General features: G+C 42.7%; 2 protein-coding genes across 3 annotated transcripts in view; one reads left to right on the top strand and one right to left on the bottom strand.

Annotated features, from left to right (window-relative positions):
* LOC108157300 (hemicentin-2) overlaps nt 1-17945 on the bottom strand; it is a 67781-nt gene extending 49836 nt beyond the window's left edge. For both annotated transcript variants that reach the window (XR_004471953.1, XM_017289301.2), the window contains exon 1: nt 17415-17945. The gene's annotated coding sequence lies outside the window, so the exon portion shown is untranslated. The remainder of the gene's footprint in view (nt 1-17414) is intronic.
* Nucleotides 5562-6905, top strand: LOC108157301. Its single transcript, XM_017289302.2, has one exon. The coding sequence runs from the start codon at nt 5647-5649 to the stop codon at nt 6607-6609; it is 963 nt and encodes a 320-aa protein (XP_017144791.1). The 5' UTR covers nt 5562-5646; the 3' UTR covers nt 6610-6905.
* Nucleotides 17946-18588: the final 643 nt, after the last annotated feature.

Here is an 18588-nt window from a genome sequence, read left to right as displayed (position 1 = left end):
GCGAAGAAGCAGTATATCTGCTCGGTTAAGTATAGGTGAAAAATCTCTTTTATTTAGCTATTTTTATATGTTTTCATAGATTTAACCAACGAAAGTGCCAGCATAAAAACCGAAAACAACCAAAAAAAAAGAAAACCCCACTTTATGACTCACTTTTCCATGATTTTCCCCAGCGGAAAACTTTATCTGTGACCCCCCAACAGCAGTAGCATCATCCTTCCCCTGTTCCAGAGATATACGTACATATAGATGCGAATATATGAACATTATGGTATGGTTCTTCGCACGGTCAATTTATTACGTTCGCGCCTTGGATGCCCCATGCATGGCTGCACATTAAAAAGCAGATTTAATTAACTTTGGCCAAACTTTTATTAATATTGAACGCGCTTTTTCCTGCTTGGCCCCTGTTATGCCCTGTTTTCTTCCTTTTTCTGACTGTCAGAAAAAAGGGCGTTAAATGCGCTAAGCAACTTTAAGCCGTAATAATAAAAAGTAGCGCAAGAGAAGAGAAAATAAATAAATAAAAGACATACCATCAGCGGGCATTACGTACACAATTTACTTTATTGCATAAACTGATTATAGTTTTAATGCTCGCCCAGGACGAGACCGACACCGAGACCGAGACGAGAGATGGAACTCATATCCCGTCGGACATTCCCAGGGAGACGTTCGACAGTCGACAGTCGGGAAAACTTTAATATCCTGGCGTTATTATCATTATTAAACTGTGAATGGCATAATAAACGAACAGAGTAACCGCACACACAGCGAGGACTTCCAAGTCGAAGGAAACAGTGGGTTGAAATAGAGGATAAAACCGAAAAAAATACATCTTAATTTCTTCACTACAAAAATATATAATTAAGAATATAGCAAAATTAAATATGCTTTAAATGCTCAAAATATACATCTGGTAGTCCTCAATTCCCAGACTCAAAGGCTTAAAAGAGTCTTTTTTATTTGATTTTGCCATATTCTTAATTATGTATGAAAGAAAATTGAATGATTTCTTAAAAATCCTTAATGCAAAAACTTTACAGATTGAAGGACTATAAACATAGGCCAAGAAAATCCCACAAAACGCTTTTAGTTTTCATTCAGTTTCTCATGCATTTGTGACCACTGTACACACAGTGCCTGCAAATGTTGTGTTTACCGACCAACTTCCGGCTTGAGTGCAACGCTCAGAAGGCAAAAGACAATACGTCCGCCCGTAATCGATGTACGTCGGGGAGTTATGAGCGCGTAATAATCTATTGAAATGCGTTTTATTGCGCATACGCCGCATGGGCTCCAGCTCTGTGGACAGGAGTCGTCCTCCTGCTGGGCTGCATTTAATGGACGACACGAGGCACACTCCCACAAACACTTTGGCAGACAGGCAGCCCACTAAATGGTGAAATGATTTCAAGTTGTCCGTGGAGTGGAGTTGGAGAAAGTTGTCGAGCAGGAGTAAGTCGAGCACTGTTGCACGCTAATTTCCCATGGCCTGAGTGCTCTGCCAGGATTATACGCGTCTGAGCCTCTGGCCTATAGTGTGTGAATGGAAACTTTTTGGCCACAATTCCTTTGGCATTGATTTCATTCACTTCTGAAGCTCAGCAGCTCATTTCTCGTCGAGTCAACATGTTCGCCTGGTCACTAATTAGTCGTTAATGATGCATTTCCCCCCCTGACCAGATTGCATGTCTCGATTATTTCATTTCATTTTATTTCGTTTTCGTTTCGCGCACACGCAAGCACCCACTTTTCCCCAGGGTTTAATCTTGTATCTGGGAATCGAATCCAGCGAGACACGCAATATTGAAGCCCTGCAAAAAGTCAGCCGCTTTAAATCTCCTCACTCACGCCATGAGCCGTGGAATTTTCCACTTCCGTGATTCGGTTATCCTTATTTACCTGTAAAGAGATAAAACGAGAGCACACGTTGAGAGAGAGAGAAAGAGAGTGGCAGCGGCAGCGGCAGAGCTGATTAAAATATTTGTGTATGTGGCATTTCAATTTGCTTTGCATATAATTATTATGGTATTAGGAATACGCCCCATGTGATACAACTTTCGGGAAGCATCTCTCACTGAAAAAATTAACATAAATCCAAGGAAAATATTTGCATTGCCTTACAGCCTCATGGCATTCCCGTATTTGAAGCATATTTTCATCAGCAGCACGATGCCTCTGCCACTTGCGGCCAATAATTTGCATTCACAAAATATGGCGCCGCCTTCTTTGAAGTGTTTTAATTTTCCAAAGCGCTTTGGATATACATATATCCTCTATACACATTTGGTTTGTTTGGAATTCTTGCAGCTGTTTTGTGTGTGTAAAGTGGGTAAACCTGATTAAGGAAGCGGATTCGATTGATTTCATTATGCTTTAAATATGAATTTAAATCATAAATACATAGAGCGGAGATACAGCATTGAGCAATGAATTGTGAAATATGAAAGTGTGCATCGTAAATTGGTAGAATATTGTATTTTTCCCACATTATTTATGATTGCATTTCCAATTCCCCGAGTGATCCGAAAAGCAAAACCATCCCAGGCCATCCCAGGCCATGAAAATTGACATCTGGACTTTGGGGGCTGTCATTAATTTGCTTCGTTAATGTGGAAGGCAAACAAAGTGGAAATTGCGTTCGCTCATTATTTTACATTGTAATTAAATTTATATCTCATGGCACCCCGCACATACAGTACATATATCTGATTGGCCTGCCCACCCCACCCATCCGAAAATTTGTTGCTACATAATTACAAGAAATAACACCGCAGGACATTCATCGGTACAGGAGCACAAACAAAGCATTAAACTGGAAAACATAAATCAACCATTAAACACAAAATACAAAAAAATTAAGCTCACAAAGTCAATGGGATTTTAACTACAATCAAGATGTCGTGTTGCCCAAAGGGGGGTTCGCGTTTCGCTTTCACTAATTAATGCACAGAGTCCATTGCTAATTCATGCATTATCCCAGCCCTCTACCCACTTCCCCATTCGAATGACAAGCACACAAAAAAGATTGTATCTGTCTGTCATTCAGTTGGAAACTTCATTCATTTAGAAGTTACAAATACACCTGTCAGTGTGTGTGAGTGCGTATCTCTGTGTGCACACACACACACGGTGGTGCGCTCTGTTCACTGAGCACCAAGCTAATTGATTACAACAAAGTTTCACTTCGTGCTTAATTAAATTAAAATTTTGATTTTATCACAACGATGCCCCCGCCGGCGGCATATGGCGGACAGTGCTCCTGCTGCTCTCATGGGCGGGTTGCTGTTGTGTTCTTTAAAGCATTAATTGTATAATATTCATGGCAAGGAAAGAAAAGCCAAGAAAAAAAAGGTGTAATTACCGCCCACACCTAATTAATGATAATCTTTTGTCTTAGGCCTGATTAACATTTGTGTGCGTGTGGTGTGTGTAGTGTAGCTTACACATTAATTAATGTTTCATAGGAGGAAAACAAAACATACAAAAAATAAAGAGAAGGGAAGGCTGGCTATGGAGGTCGAGGCTACGGATTGCAGCAGTATTTTCCATACACTTTCTGCCATTAAAAGGTAGCTTTAAGGCCACATACATACTTCCTTTTCTTCATTACAAACATCTCCTCTTAATCACAATACCCTCTGAAGTAGGGCATACAAGGAGCAGAAACAAAACAGGGCAACTATTTAAATATTTATTTCACTCATTTGTTTTGTGGGCACACCATCCCAGGCCAGACCCCATTCTCCATTCTCCATTCCAAGAGTGCGTGTGCGTGGAGACAGAAATTACCTTTTGCACACAAATTGCATTTGCGTGTCAACCGCAGTGCGTCAAAAGGGGGCCCCCATCCCCCAGCATTTCTTGAGAGTGGATGGGGTGGCTATAGGCGTGGCTCTCGTATGTCGGCCCATCGAAGCGTGCGTAAGTCGGCAACATGTAAACGCGTATTAATTAAGGCAAAACAAAGCGCCGCCGCTCAAGACGCAGACATTTGCAGACGAAGAACAAGGCCTCGAAGACGATGACATGCAAAGGGAGTGGTAGAATTCATACTATAGTCGAAGGCGTGAAGGGGGGAAGGGGGCGGCGGGATGTCAAGAGCCTGTAGACTCCCACCGGCGTCAAGGCTGCTTGCCACTTGAATGTAGGAAACGGCGGGCGATGGCATGTCCTTATAATGTGCCAGACGTGATACATTTAATTTCTTTCATTTTTTTTGCGTGCGATTCCCTTTGACTGAGTCCTTTGATAAGAGAACATTTAAACATTTTAATTACATCTCTCCTTCTGCCTTTATTTAAACACGAAATATATTTGTGGGCAGAAAGCTCTTTAAGAGCGGCATCAATGCATCTGATGCTGTCAGGGCTTTCCCGGGACTGTCAGGCCACCTGTCAACAGAGTCCAGAAATGTCAATCTCTTGCTCGAAAGAGAACTCTGTCTGGCAAGCGAAGGCAGTAAGTATTTGCATATGACCGGGAGGCAGGTGAGTCTCCTTCTCATTCTCATTCTAGAAACCAATTAAGTGAGAGAAAAATCCATTCACAGAACCCTTTAAGCACGCTCGTGCGGACGGACACCAATTTCAATTTTCGTGCCATTTCCACTCCCATTTTAATTGCAATTCGTGTTGTAATTTCGATGGCAGGCGGGCAGGCAGAGACTTGAGGCAGCCGCTGCCACTTCATTGGTCATTATGGTCAGGCGGCCGTAAACAAATCCGTAAACAAACTGGACTGCCACCTGCCACCTGTCGACACCTTGCACACCCCTTTCTGTGTGTGTGTATGTGTTTTTTTTTTGTGCAGAAATGACAGGTTTTTAGGGCATACCGCAGACCAGCAGGCGGCGTCGGCGGTGGTAACACGAAAAGTAACAAGTCCCAGGAAAAGGCAAGCGGAAAAGCCTCACGACAACAACAGCCCCACAACGAAAGAGCGGAAAGGAAACAAAAGGAAAGCAAGAGGAAAACTGAGAAAAAAATTCATTCATTATCATGTCACGTCAATCGAAAAACAATCTAATGACTGCACATGATTTCTATCTCAAATAGGTTCGAGAAAAAAGGACCGCAAGCTGGTGGAAATTGCCTTCCCCCACAGCCACACATAGACGCAGATACACTCAAATGAGCAGTCGGAAAAGTGGCTGAAAAGTTTGTGGGTAAAACGTTTATTATGCATTAGCCATGCTTAAACGGTTAAATCAACTGTAAATCACCCAACGCCCGCCCGCAAAATAAGGTCCTTAGGTCAACTGGCAGCCAAATCAAGTGTGAACCAAGTGAGAGAGATTTGATAAATCGCAGCGATAATATGTGTGTGTTCACCAGGGAAGTTGGGCAACACTTTGTGGGAAGTATGTAGAAACCAGATGATACTCGTAGGGGAAGTGCACATTCAAATGGGTTTTGTCGAAGAGTACCCACTATTTTGGCATAGGTTTATACTAGATGATAGAGGGGTTCAATGGGATGGGATCTACCTTAGATGATAGGGGCGTACTACTTATCAGTAGTACCAGATTTCCCAGCAGTTTGGGGTCTGTAAAAGCTCCCATTGCCTACACTGTCAAATCATTATCATATCCAAGAAAATCAACAAATTTTTCCGCCTAATACTCGTATAAATTCAAGCAAAATGAAAGGTAGTATCATAGAAGAAGAGATTATCATCCCAAAATATCCCCTGCTGCCGGTGCCACTCATCAAATATGAAACAATACACAATCTGGACTGCTGCAAAGATCTTAGTGTCAGTCTGCCAATCGCTATAGAAGTCGAGAAGGATACTGCAAGTGGCGATGCTCCCAAGGCGTTAACGGCTGGCGCTCGAATGTTTCAGAGCATTGGCTCGGGAGAGCCATTCTCGGAGGAGCCCGAGGAAATCAAATACAAATGGAGCTCGCCGCGTCTGATGATACTCTGTGCGGATGGGGACATCAATTGTGCCATGCACTATCTGTTGGAGTCCATACACGATCCCTTTGCGGCCAATGCGGTGGCCACGCTGCTGCTGCAGGAGTCCATGCTGGAGGAGTTTGTGAATCGTCTGGAGGATCACTTGGAGGAGCTGCGCCCAGAGATAGCCAATCATCCGGTGTATCTGACAACTCTGACCAGAATCGAAGAGTTGAAGGCCAGAACGATTGTGTCCTCCTTGGAGAAGGTGCCACGGCACGCCTCGCCCACGATTGTCTTCGATCTCAGTCACAGTTACCTGGGGGATGGACCCACTGGGGTCATAACCCTGCACACCTTTCGCACCTTCAAGGAAGCCCTCCAGCTGCAGGCGCGCGAGTCGGTGGACTTCACTTCGGTGAGCATCTGGAATGAGAAACTGAGCGCCGCTTACGAGCTGGTAGCACGCCTCAATTTCGATATCTTTTTGCTGAACTGCTTCTACGTGAATCTGGACCCCATTGGGCTGGCATTTGTGAGCAATCTCAACTCTGCGAAAGTCTCCCAGAACTACCACTACGAAACGCTGACTTTCAAGAAGAAGCGCAAGGTGATTGTCCATCCGGCGACCACCACCTGGGGCCAGAAGGCCATGGAGTTGCAGCCACCACAGCCGCGATCTCTCAATGCGATGGTGATGTAGAGCCCCACATCCAGCCTGCCCCGTCTGGGGGTCACTCAACTCTGGAAAGTTTCGGCAACAAATGCTCCACCCAAAAATATCAGACTAATTGAGTTTACGGCTGCTTGGGCAGCAGCTCCATTAGCAATTTGATTGCCCAGAAATAAGTTTCTAAGGAAATTCAACAGGCGGCTCGCTCGTTTTTTTTTGGAAAAATAATCAATGGAAAATTGTCGGTGTGCTGTGAGTGTGTGTGTGTGTGTCTTTTAGATGTCCCTCTTTGGTGTTGTTAAAATTAAAAATTCCTTTTGCGAAGTAATTTACGTTACGTGCCAATAATCTCGAAAATTCCCATTCCCAGCCCCACAGCTGCTCCCCTTCCTCCTGGCCCTGCAGTCCTATCTGCCTGCTTCCCAGGACAACAAAGCCAACAACAAAGAAAAGTTCGTGTTGGCAACAAAATGAGATGAGGCAGAACCCTCAGGGGTGGCAGGAGGTGTAGCAGGAGTCTTCATGAGGCAACAGAAGCAACAACCTCAGGAGCGGGAATAACAGTAACCCCAGGAGGTGTTTCAGGAGCCTCCAGGAGAGAGAGAGGGAGGAGTAGCAGTAGCCCCCAGAAGGAGGCACACGAGGAATTTAGAAAATGCCATAATTACTCCACTTGCCACTTGCCACCGCCTCCACCTTCACCTCCACTCATCGGAGATGGACGTCGACCTGCTGGCAGTGGCGATGATGGTGTGGTTTTAGGGCTAGGGGGCGGTCATATTAGTGGCACATATTCGGCTTGTTGGTTGGCCAAATAATACCACTCTCAATGGAGGAAGCACAGGACTTCCGTTTGCTTTCATTCACATGGCAGCGCCATATCAAAATATTTGACATTTGCATAAATAAAGCGCGCGATCCGGGGTCCCTGAGTTGAAAGGCAAATAAGGCCCGACCGGCCCGGCCTCCATATATGTATAGTAACGCGACTCCTGCCCCCTGTCCCCTGCCCTGCCACACAAATATCATGCCAGCAATTGGGCAAATTTAAAAAAAAGAAGAAAGGGGAGGGGCAGCAGGAGCAGCAGAAATATGCAACGCAGGCAGCCAGAACAAAACCGTGGAATGTCCGCTGAAACAGACCATACTGAAAGCGAACCACGAGGCTCGTTGGGCTGGGTTGGGTGGTTGGTGGGGGTTGGTTGTGGTGTTGGCGTAGCATGCCACTAAAGCAAAGCCAACTCACTAAATAAACAAAATCATAAACCAACAAGCGAGAGAAATATGGGAAGCTTTGTTTAGGGCTCCAAAATGTGCTGATACTCTCCTCCTGATGGAGAGATTGGGAAGGAAATGGTTCAATATAAAGCAGGATTATATTACAAAAGAAAATGATAAATTCATAAATGCTGCATCGATAGAAGAAACGGCTTTATGTTCCTAAAATGTACATAGAACTCTTGTATCATTCAAACCATAGGTATCGAAAAGAGAAAATATCTATATCATGATGCAGAGATGATATAAGTTTTTCTGTTTCTTTAGCAAGCAATTTTGGAGATTCTTTCAATTTTTAATGGATCCTGCACCTTAAAAATACACCTCCTTGTACGCCTAATATCTACAAATAACAATTCCCTTCCCATATGGCTGATACCCTCTCGTAAGGGCATGTCTCACACACTTCCTCTCCCAAAAAAAAAATAAAGAGGAAAAACCCCAGCGCGAAATGAAGTTTATTTATCCAGCGAATGGGCAAAAAATTAGAGGCGGCTGCATGCAAATTGGCAATTAGGAAATCCTTTATTTTATGAATTCTTTTTTTCTCCTGCCGGAGTGAGTGCCGATTTCATTTTCTTGGTTTTCATGTTGGTTTTCATGGCTGGGTGGGAATGGGAGTGGGAGTGGGAGTGCGATGGCCTGGCTCGTTGACTGGTTGGGTTTTCAAAATGCAAATAAATGAGAGTCCTCCCTCCTTCCGGCCCCTTGGCTTACTTCCTCCCCTGCAACTTCTGTGCGGTGTAGAAGCCCCATTTAGTGGTGTTATTTGGTGTATGGTGGTGTGTATTGTGGGTGGGGTTCGGAGGGTGGGGTGGCTCCATTTTTCACGCTTTTATTTGGCATTTTATTTTGGTAACGTATTTAATTTCATTGCAGGTCGGTGCCTGCCGTAGTTTATATTTATTTTTACCATATGAATGGAAATGAATTTGCTTAAGTTGAAGGTTAACTTTTCGAAACGAAACGAAACGGCGAAATGTATGCGCCATTTAAAAATATTATCGCGGAAAAAAGCAAATGCTGGAAGTGGCAGTCTCTTGGGGGGGGATTAGTTGATCAAAACAAAGTAATCGTGGAACTAATGAGCTCTCAAATATCAAATTAAATGAGTGGATACTCCATAAATGGATAGTGTAAAGGAAATACTAAGCGGGGGGGCAAGATGAAAATCGGGATATCTCTCGAAAAATAAATCCACAAGCGATAAATTTCAGAGGGGCAGGCAGCAGCCGCACGTCCAGGGAAAAACCTCTTGACGTCCGTTGGCTGGGAAACATTTCGTTTCGCTTTGGTTTGGTTTGGTTTGCCTTACTTCGATTTTGTTTCGTAATTGGAAAGGTGAGGGCGAAACGAAAGCAAAATAAAGAAAAAACCAAACAAAGAGAGGCAGACGGCGAGGGAAAGCGAAGCCCAAAGTGAAGTGGAAATCTCAGTTAAGTTGAAAGATTACATCCTGTTTGGGAATGGGAATCGGTGGATGGGAGGCTGGGAGGTTGGGAGGATGGGATGCTGGGAACCTTAACTAAAAGTCAATTCCCAAATCAACAGTGGAAGATGACTGGATGGAAAAGTAGCTTATTTCAATCGACAATGTTTAAATTGTGCAAATCCTTTTATTTTAACGATTCTCAAATGTTTCTCTCTTCCTGTTTTTGCTCTCTCTTTTTGTTTTGGGACATTGTTTCATGCAAGTTTGATTTTCAAATCAACTGCAGGTCTGCCTTTAATCCGGGCGAGGGTCCGCTCTATTCAGTTGTCAAAATAAAAGACCTGGCAACCTGTTGCTACAGAGGATTACTCGTGCGTTGAATGCCCCCACCACCCCGCATAGGATCTCCCCTTCTCCTCTCTCTAAACACACAGAAAGAGAGAAAGTTTTCACTTTGATATTTGATTTCCAGGGGCCCAGGAAAAGTCACTCGAATGGAAAAAGGTTCAAATTACCGCGAGTTTTTAGCTGTTTTTTCTTCAGTTTTCCTTTCTCCGTATCCCAATTTTTGTTGGCTGCACTTTACCTTTCGGCTTTTTGAGTTTTTATGCCAAAAGCTGGTCCGGAAAAAGTCCCTGACCCACTCAGCGGTGCCTACTGCTGCCTGCTGCCTGCTGCTTGCAGTGGCTTAAAGCCACTCAGCGGTGCTACTTTTTTTTTGACAAATTAGAGTATGTCTACAAATTGAGGTAAGAATTTGATCCGTTAAGGGATTTAGAAATCCATTTAACAGCCGTGTACTACTTCCAAATTTCGTCTTTTTAAAGCGGAAGTTTTTCCTTTGAATATCGATTTAATTAATTTGAAAAACGTTTCAGTCTCGATTAAATATTAACCGGGCTGACATACGAGTATTTATGAATGTCGAATGCGGCATATGGAATATGGAATGTGAGTGCTTCCGCTTTGTGCCACACTGCCGCTGCAGAATGTACGGTTCTGTGGTGGCTTAGGGGAGCAGCAGGTCATATCGCATGACAGCCATTAGGAATATTGATTTCCATATCGCAACATTAACCAGAGTCAGAAGGCAGTAGCAGCAAAAAGCGGCAGCTTATTCACAAGCAGGCAAAAAACAGCAAAAGGCAAAGGGGGAGCGAGAGGGAGAGGGTGAGAGAGGCAGAGACAGAGACAGTAGAGTACAGCAGACAGGATACAAACACTCGCACAGATACTTTTCTGGCATACACACATCGAAATGCGCTGACGTAATGTGAAAATTATGCGTTGTAATTTACGCCAGCCAGAAGGAAAAGCGGAAGACGACGCACTCAAACAGGGGGAAAACCCAAGGAAAGACAACGAAACAAACGAAGAAAAAACATGCAAGATATTTAAAAGAAGAAGATCTAGACAGACATTCACACAGATACACATGTTGGGATGTGTGGGTGTATGTGTGTGTGTGTGTTTTTTATGCAGATGTGGACATGAAAAATTGGAACACTTTAACAGTCAAAGCAGGGAGACACACAGGCTCCCCATCTCCTGCTACTATCCCCCCTCTCTCTTTCTCTGTTGTTGTTTTTTGGCACTTTTTCACCATCTTCTGTTTCATCTTAAACTTTTTTTTTTCTGTTTTTGTTTGCTTTTGGGTGGAGCCCCGAAAGGAAGTTGTAAAAATAAAACATAGCACGTTTGCAAGTAACAAAAAAAAATCAACAACAACAAAAATAACAAAATGTAAGCCATGGAAGAATGCCACCAAGAAAATACCCGATTGTTAAATGGAATGCGGGGGAGACGACAAAGGAAATACTTCATTCGAGGAAATATGTTGAGAGATTCTAACGGAATTTGTTAGAAGATCTTATTGAAAGTTCTTAAAATTATAGATCAAAGGATAGATCTATATCCTGACAGTGATAAAAGTTATACATATCTTATGAATTTTTCAAGAATGATTTCCAATTTGGAAGCCCTGAATCAAGCTTGATCCTAATGTCACATAAATCGCTTGCTACTCAATACACCCCTCTATTCCCTCACAATTAAAGGGTATATCTATACAAAAACAATAGAACGAAAACCCAGAAGCACCAGCAGAGCAGGGCAGAAAAACGAAAGTGAAAAACACCGAAGGCGAAGAAAAATAACTACATGAAAATTTGTGGTCGCTGAGGAATGCGACTGTGGAAACGGAGGAGACTCCTCCTTCGTGGGAGATGCTGAAATTTGCGGGCACTCTAAGCGTAGCATGTGGCATTGGCATCGACATCAGCAGCAGCAACAAAACAACCTGCGTGTGTAAATGTTTCGAAATAAATTTGTGTCGCCTGCAACGTTGGCAGAAAAATGAAAATGAAAATAAAAATGTGTGTAACAACAGCAAGAACAAGCTGGGGGCCCAGAGAAGAAGCAAAACCTCATAAATGTTTACACCTTGTCTGGGGAGACTTTTAGGCTCAAATGGTGGATGGGCCTGGGTGGATGGTGGTCCTGGGGATGGGGCACACAAACGTGTCAATGATGAGGCTGCTGCTGCTGCCGTCTGGGATGTGGGTAAGGGGAGGACGAGTACGAGGACTCTGCTGATAAACGTCGTTGTAATAATGATAATGGCTGACGTTGCATCCTGTTGCACAGTGGAACGGAAATGTGACAGCTCATAGAAGCTAATGAACTCGTCGAGGTGTGAGATATAACTCACGAGAGGTGTGTACGCCGCTTCCTGTTGAACCCTGGAAGTGGTACGACTCCTCTCGGGTTACGGTCCGCCTGCCGTTTATCAACTGTTTTGGGTGGTGCTTCTGTGCCCACTGTGCTGCCCCTATATTTGAGTCATTGCTTTTTCCCCATCCCCTGATTTTTTCACCAACTTTTTCCCCCATTATGTGGCCGTATATCGCACAGATACAGATACACAATGGACAGCCAGAGAGACATTTAAAATTTTCGTCGAGTTGAGTACATAATTTGCTTAATGGTGATTTATTGTCTGGCTGCTGTGCTCTGGGCTCTGCTCGGTGGCGCCTCGCCTCTAACAAATGGTAAAAATTCGCAAAGTCTTTTTCCTTTTTTGGGGCAGGATAAATGTGCATTATTCTTTATGTTCCACATATCTCTCTATCTCTCTCTCGGCCTCTCAGTGTGTGCCAGATATTCCTTTTTCATTTACTTTTTTTTGAGCTTTTTGTGGCAGCGGCTTTTCAATTGGTTCGTTTCGGTTTTTCCCCCTGGAACTTTGGCTAATTTTTTCGGGGGAATTTGTTTATTGTTTCACTCTTTTTACGGCAAAGTTTTCATTTCTGCATCATTTTGCCAGAGTGTTTTATTCTGCATATATTATATATATATTTAATTAAAATAGTTTTTGTTGCCATTTAATGAGCCTAACTAATTTGCAGCTTGGTTCGAGAGCGGAATATGTTGCAACATTTTTGTCAGACAACAAAATTTAATGAGTTTCGGGCCATTAAAAGTGGAAAATTATAAATTCCTCTTCAAAATTTTGAATAGAATTTATGGCTAATCTAATATTAAACACTGTATTTTAAATTTCCAATAGAACTTTCATTCTCTCAATGCGAAAAATCGAATTTAAATGAGAGAGATTAACCAATTCTATTATTATCCAATAATTTGATTGCTCATTTGGTGGCTTATTAACAAGAAAAAATCACACGAAAATTGCCAGAAAATTGAAAAAATCAATTTTGTGAAATCTGTCAACGGGCTGTGGCCACAATTAAAGCAAAGGCGACACAGCTCAGAGAATGAATTTTCGGCAGAGCGCCGCTGAAAATGAAATTAATATTAAACAATGCGTGACATTTTTTTTTTTTTTTTTGTGCAACAAAAGCACAAAGCGAACGGAGGTGCCACAGGAGGAGTGCTCCTCCAACCGCAACTCGTTAAAATTGTATGCCACAAATGGCGGCATACGGGTTCATATGCATGTGTGTGTGTGTGTTTGTGTGTGGCAAGAGCAAACAAGCAACAAGAAGCCGAAAACCATGAAACCATTCCCCGAAAAAGTTAAACAAGCGACAACTGCAAACAGAGCAAAAGATAAATAAAAATAAAAATAATTCAAAACAAAGGTGGAAAAACCTGAAAATGAATTAAAAATTCAATTCAGCAAAAGCCTGGAGATAAAGTTCATGCCTTAGAATGTGGGGTTTATGGTAGAACAAATATTAGGAAAATATCACGTATACGCAGGATAGACACAATCGAAAAAGTCCCCTGTTGAAATGGTGGAAAACTATATATTTAATGCAGAATTACCCAAAATAAATGCCTAGTATTCTTTAGTTTCCTGAAGAAATATATAAGAAAATCTTTAGAAAAGATTGCGTATACGCAGGGTAACCTCCAAATATTTAAATATTTAAGCCAACTAATGAAAATGTTGTAACTATTGACATGCTGCATCAAGATTATTATATAAAAAATGCAAATGAGTTAGTTTCCTGGAAAAAATACACAACTCAGAGTCGAATTCCATTTACATTATTCCCTTCCTGAAACTCTTTGGAAATGCGTGACAAATAAAATATTTAAATATGTATATTTTCAGTGTCACAAACATTTTGACATAGTGACAAAGTGCCGCAAAAAGTTGCAAATTGTGGTCATTGTGTGTGCGTCGAGGGACACAAAAAAGTATAAATATATAGAATAATTTCACACAAAACGACCCAACCCCACGATGACTGCGTTAAGGATTTAAGTTCAGCAAAAAGCTGTAAAAAAAACACCCCACATGAATGTGCATAAAAAACTAAGCCCTCAGATGATGATGATCATCATCATCGTGTGGACATCAGGGCAGGGTTTTTTGTTTTTTGTTTTTTGTTTTTGCAGCATTTGAAAACGGAAGTGATTTCATCAAATATTCATATTAACTAATTGGATTTGATGCCATTTTGCATATGTCCTGTGTGTCTGAGTGTGTCCTTCACAGCGGATATTGCCTGTCGATCTGCATCGGACTGCACCTTCCGCTCCGGCCACGGCGCAGTAATTTAATACACAATGTTGATTTTAAATTAAAAATGTATTTACACACACGTCACCCAGCACTAAAGGACATACCAACCCGTCGCAGCAGCGGCGGCGGAGTGTTCTTTCCGAATGTTTTCCTAAGCGGCTCTTCCATTTGCTTACCTAAAAAAGAGAGAAGGGATATTAAGAAATGTTCTTTATATCGTCACAAAGATAAGACTACAAAACTAACAAAGTCGTTGGCAAAACTTCGTTGGAAAATTTTCATATTTCTGGAAAACTCTCCCCTCCACGCTGCGGCGCCTGTCTGTTATTGCCTTTGAATTGGTTAAGTTTCGCTCTTTCTAAGTGAGCAAAACCTCTCGCTTTGAGTAAGTTTTTACTTGGGGAAAGACTGAGGGTAGAACTTTAATTTCTCAGCCTTTTCATTAGCATTCAAGGCGCGTAGCACACAGAAGAGAAAAGATGAATAAAATAACACAGCCAAAGAAAAACAAAAAAGAGGCTGTGGCTGTGGCAGCGGCGGCGGCTGAAGAAAAACATCGCGAAAATGTGTCAGTTAAAGTGAAGTATACACAACATGTGGGGGAAAGGCGATGAACTCCATGGGAACTCAACTCTTTTTTGGATCCCCGACCCAATCCCCACTAGCCTCTCCACTCAAAAGCTGAAGCCCCTTTTGCATTGCCATTACTTGCACGCGCCAACACAAAAAAAGTGAAAGAAAACGTGGCGAATATTGCGAAATATTAAAAAAAAAATAATAATATATGTACGAGTGTATACTCTGGTGTATATAAGAATTGTGCTGTGTGCCCAGTGGCAGGAAAAACAGAAGAAGATGAAGCGGCCTGGAGAAGGGCTTCTAGGGGGTGGCAAGAAGATGTCGGCAGCACAAGAAAAAAGAGCTACAAAATAGCATAGAAAATTAATAATCGCGCAATTTTTGCGCCAGTAAACAATGAGAAAGTCTTGGCTCGTTAGTTTCCTCATTATTCTGAATTTTCCAACTTGCTCTGCCCTCGTCCTTTTTCGCTATTTCTGTAGACTTTTCTTTGTGCCTCGCCGTTTTTCCAGCTGCAGTCTAAATCGCTGAAAAGGACAAAAACGCAACGGTCGGTGGATGGTGGAGATGGTAAATGGAACAACGGCGGCAAACGAGCCTTAAGGTACTCATAGTTGTTGTTGCTGTTGTTGTTGGATTTTTCCCCTGGAATTGGGTTGAGTTCTCGGAGGACGGGGCCGGGGCCGGGGCCGGAGACAACTGTCTGACAAGATGAAGAACAACGCGATTTCCATGGAAAAATAATAATGAAAAATGCGATTTAATATAATTTTTCATAGCAATACAAATTTTGCCTAGACTTTGTTCCCTCTGAAGTGGAGTGCAAATGAAGTGTTGGTTGTATCTGGTAGAATCTCGGTTGCTAAATGGTTTTCAGTTTTGTCATTGTTCTCTCTCTGAACGGAAAGATCACCACTAAGCTGTGGGAATGCAAATTGTGGAAATTTGTGGTTGTTTTTGAGTGGCGCCTAAAAACCGTTGAATGGCATAATCTTCCAGACCAGAGATTGTCGAGGGAACAGTTTGTCTACATTCAGTAATTACTTATTTGAGGAATCAGTGATTACCACGCCCATTGATTGATAAACCTCAATAAAACCCAAAATGAGGCAACATTTAAAGAGCTGTCAGCAAATGATATTGTACTCACAGAGAGCCCTCCCTACAGAAAGCTCAAAAGCAGAGAAAAAAGCAGGCAAAATCAAATCAAAGGCCAGGAAAAGGGCCAAACAGCCAACAACAAGTTTGGCCCAGAGAGTGTCAAGACTCGATGCTGCGAAACCCGACAACGAAACGAAACGACAACTAAATTATTAATGCACAATGAACTTGAAGCGCGGACCAGTCCGAGGACAGCGCGGCAAACCAGAAAATATGGCCAACACAACGCAACAAAAAAAGTTGGTAAAATCTGCGTATACATGCGAATGATGCAAATGACATTAACCGTAGAAAGAGAGAGAGTGGCGGGAGTAGGGCACAAGGACAAGGGCAAACAACGGTGTAAAAAAATTATAATACGTGAACAAATTGCTCATGGAATAGCAGTCCTGCGTCCTGCGTCCTGTGACTCTCTTTCTCTGTCTCTCTTCCCCCATTTGTTTGTCATTTCATTTTGCATTTTAAATCAACATTTTGTTAGCAGAATTCCATGCTTTATGTTTCGTGATTCTTTTTTTTTTTTTGTGTGGGTTTTGTGATTCGCGGGCATAATTTGGATATGCATTAAAAACTTTTCAACTTATTTATACAATTTTTCATGGGAATTTCACCTTTTGAAGTTTGAAGTACGAAAGCCAAACGAAATGCGTAATGATTTTTTCATTGCTGTTAAATAAACAATTAGATGGGGGAAAGGTAGGGAGCTTTGGTGAAAGTTTTTCCAGATACGAGTACTTGAGCAGAACCCCTCGTTTATTATACTGGATTAGGAGGAGGAGCAGCTCGGGGCGCCCCCAAAAACTTTCATTTCGTTACGTTTCGTTGCGTGTATGGGTCTAATCAAATTCCGTCATTTAATTTGGGTAACTTTCCGGGACATAAAGGTTAAATGTTGGTTAAAGCAGAGCCAGGAAAGCCCCTTGGGGTGACCATTAGCTTGGGAGTTAAATGGGAGAAAAAGGTTTCATTTCACCGTGTGTGCATTTTAGGGAAGGCTGAAATTAGTTAAGTTTGGAATAAACATGCCTGTAAATTTAAGGCAAATTAGCAAGCAACAACAAAAATATACATCCCAACCAGCTCCCTTGTATTCCCATAGTATCAATTCAACAAATAATCGTATTTCCGCCGGCCAATAAATCATAAGAGTACTATTTATAAGCCCCATTGGAACCCTGCTACCCCGCTCTGGAAAAATAACCAATTTATATTCAATTATCAGTATCCGTATAGTATATGTAGGTGGTGCTGGCTTTTTATACCAGTGGCATGCCCCCACCATAAGCTGCTTAACTATTTTAATTTTCCACGTGATTGTGGTGGGGAGGAGGGGGGCAAACAGGTTCATGGTTTTACCATCTGCCATATGCGTGCGGGGATTGGCCTCACCTTTTTTCAATAAATTCCTTTGGCCTCAGCTCCGGGCTTCCCAAAAAAGATATCCGAAACACGTGACAGATTTGCTTGGATTACATACGCATTATACACACAGATACACACACGGATACGCACAGGACACACAGGGAGCCGCACAAATATACATGCATATGTGGACTAGGAGCGAAATATCTGTGGATATACTTGAACTTGTGGCTCTTTCTTGTTTCTTTCTGTTGTTGTTGTGGTTATTTGTGGTGTTGTTGGTGTTTTACAAGATACAGAAACTTTATTCAGATGACACTTGCTCGAATGCCACATCCGATTAGCGGCTGGGGCAACATCTTAATCACTGATTAAATTGAGCGTAAGCCACGAGGCAAGACGCACAACCGACACACGATAGTCCTAGTCGTAGTAGCTCGTAGTCCGCAGCAGGATGTAGCACGTGTAGCTGGTGGCAGGATGCACTAGTACGTCGAGTAGCCGCAACAAAATGATTCCGCACTTGGCCCTTGGACACAACTGAAGCCCACGACAACGGCATTCAAAGTGGCGATGGATGGATGGCAGCAGCCACGATGCTCCCGCCAGAAACCCGAGTTCCGAGTCCCACTCCCCCCACCCAAAGAAAAGCCGAGCGCCCCCAAAGCCGAACAGCACGGCAATTGGCAGTAGACCAAGCTAAAGAGAGACATCTAAGAGAGTCCCCGGCGTTTTGGGTGGGACTCTTGACGGACATGCGCTGTGGCCCATACACCAATGCCACCAAGAGAGAGCTTGCCCTCTTCCAATGCCCCAAAACTCTGCTCGTTTGGCAGAGTGTCCCAAAGTTGTCCCAAGGACCAAAAACAGCAACAGCTGTTCCCCCAAAAACGAAGCCAATGGACCAGGTCTACAGAGAAAACTCTTAAAAAAAAAAACAACAACAAAATCCAAAAAAAAAAAGCGTTGTCGTTGTCGGCTTTTGCTGTGACGCACTCTCTTCGGTCTCTCTCTCCCCCTCTCTCTCTAAGAGAGAGATTCCTGGCGTGTGTCTTAGGTCAGAAACTGTGGCATCTATGTGTGTGTGTGTGTGTGTTTGCGCGAGAGGCGTATCTGTGTGAGGACGGAATCCTTCGTCCCGGTGTTGGCAGAATTTTTAATTATGATAAATGCCCATTCATAAAAATGAATGGCTTACATT

This window comes from Drosophila miranda, chromosome 2 (genome assembly GCF_003369915.1).
Source record: "Drosophila miranda strain MSH22 chromosome 2, D.miranda_PacBio2.1, whole genome shotgun sequence".
Lineage (NCBI taxonomy): Eukaryota > Metazoa > Arthropoda > Insecta > Diptera > Drosophilidae > Drosophila > Drosophila miranda.
Note: the sequence above shows the minus strand (reverse complement) of the source record. Positions and strands in the feature narration are given on the sequence as shown.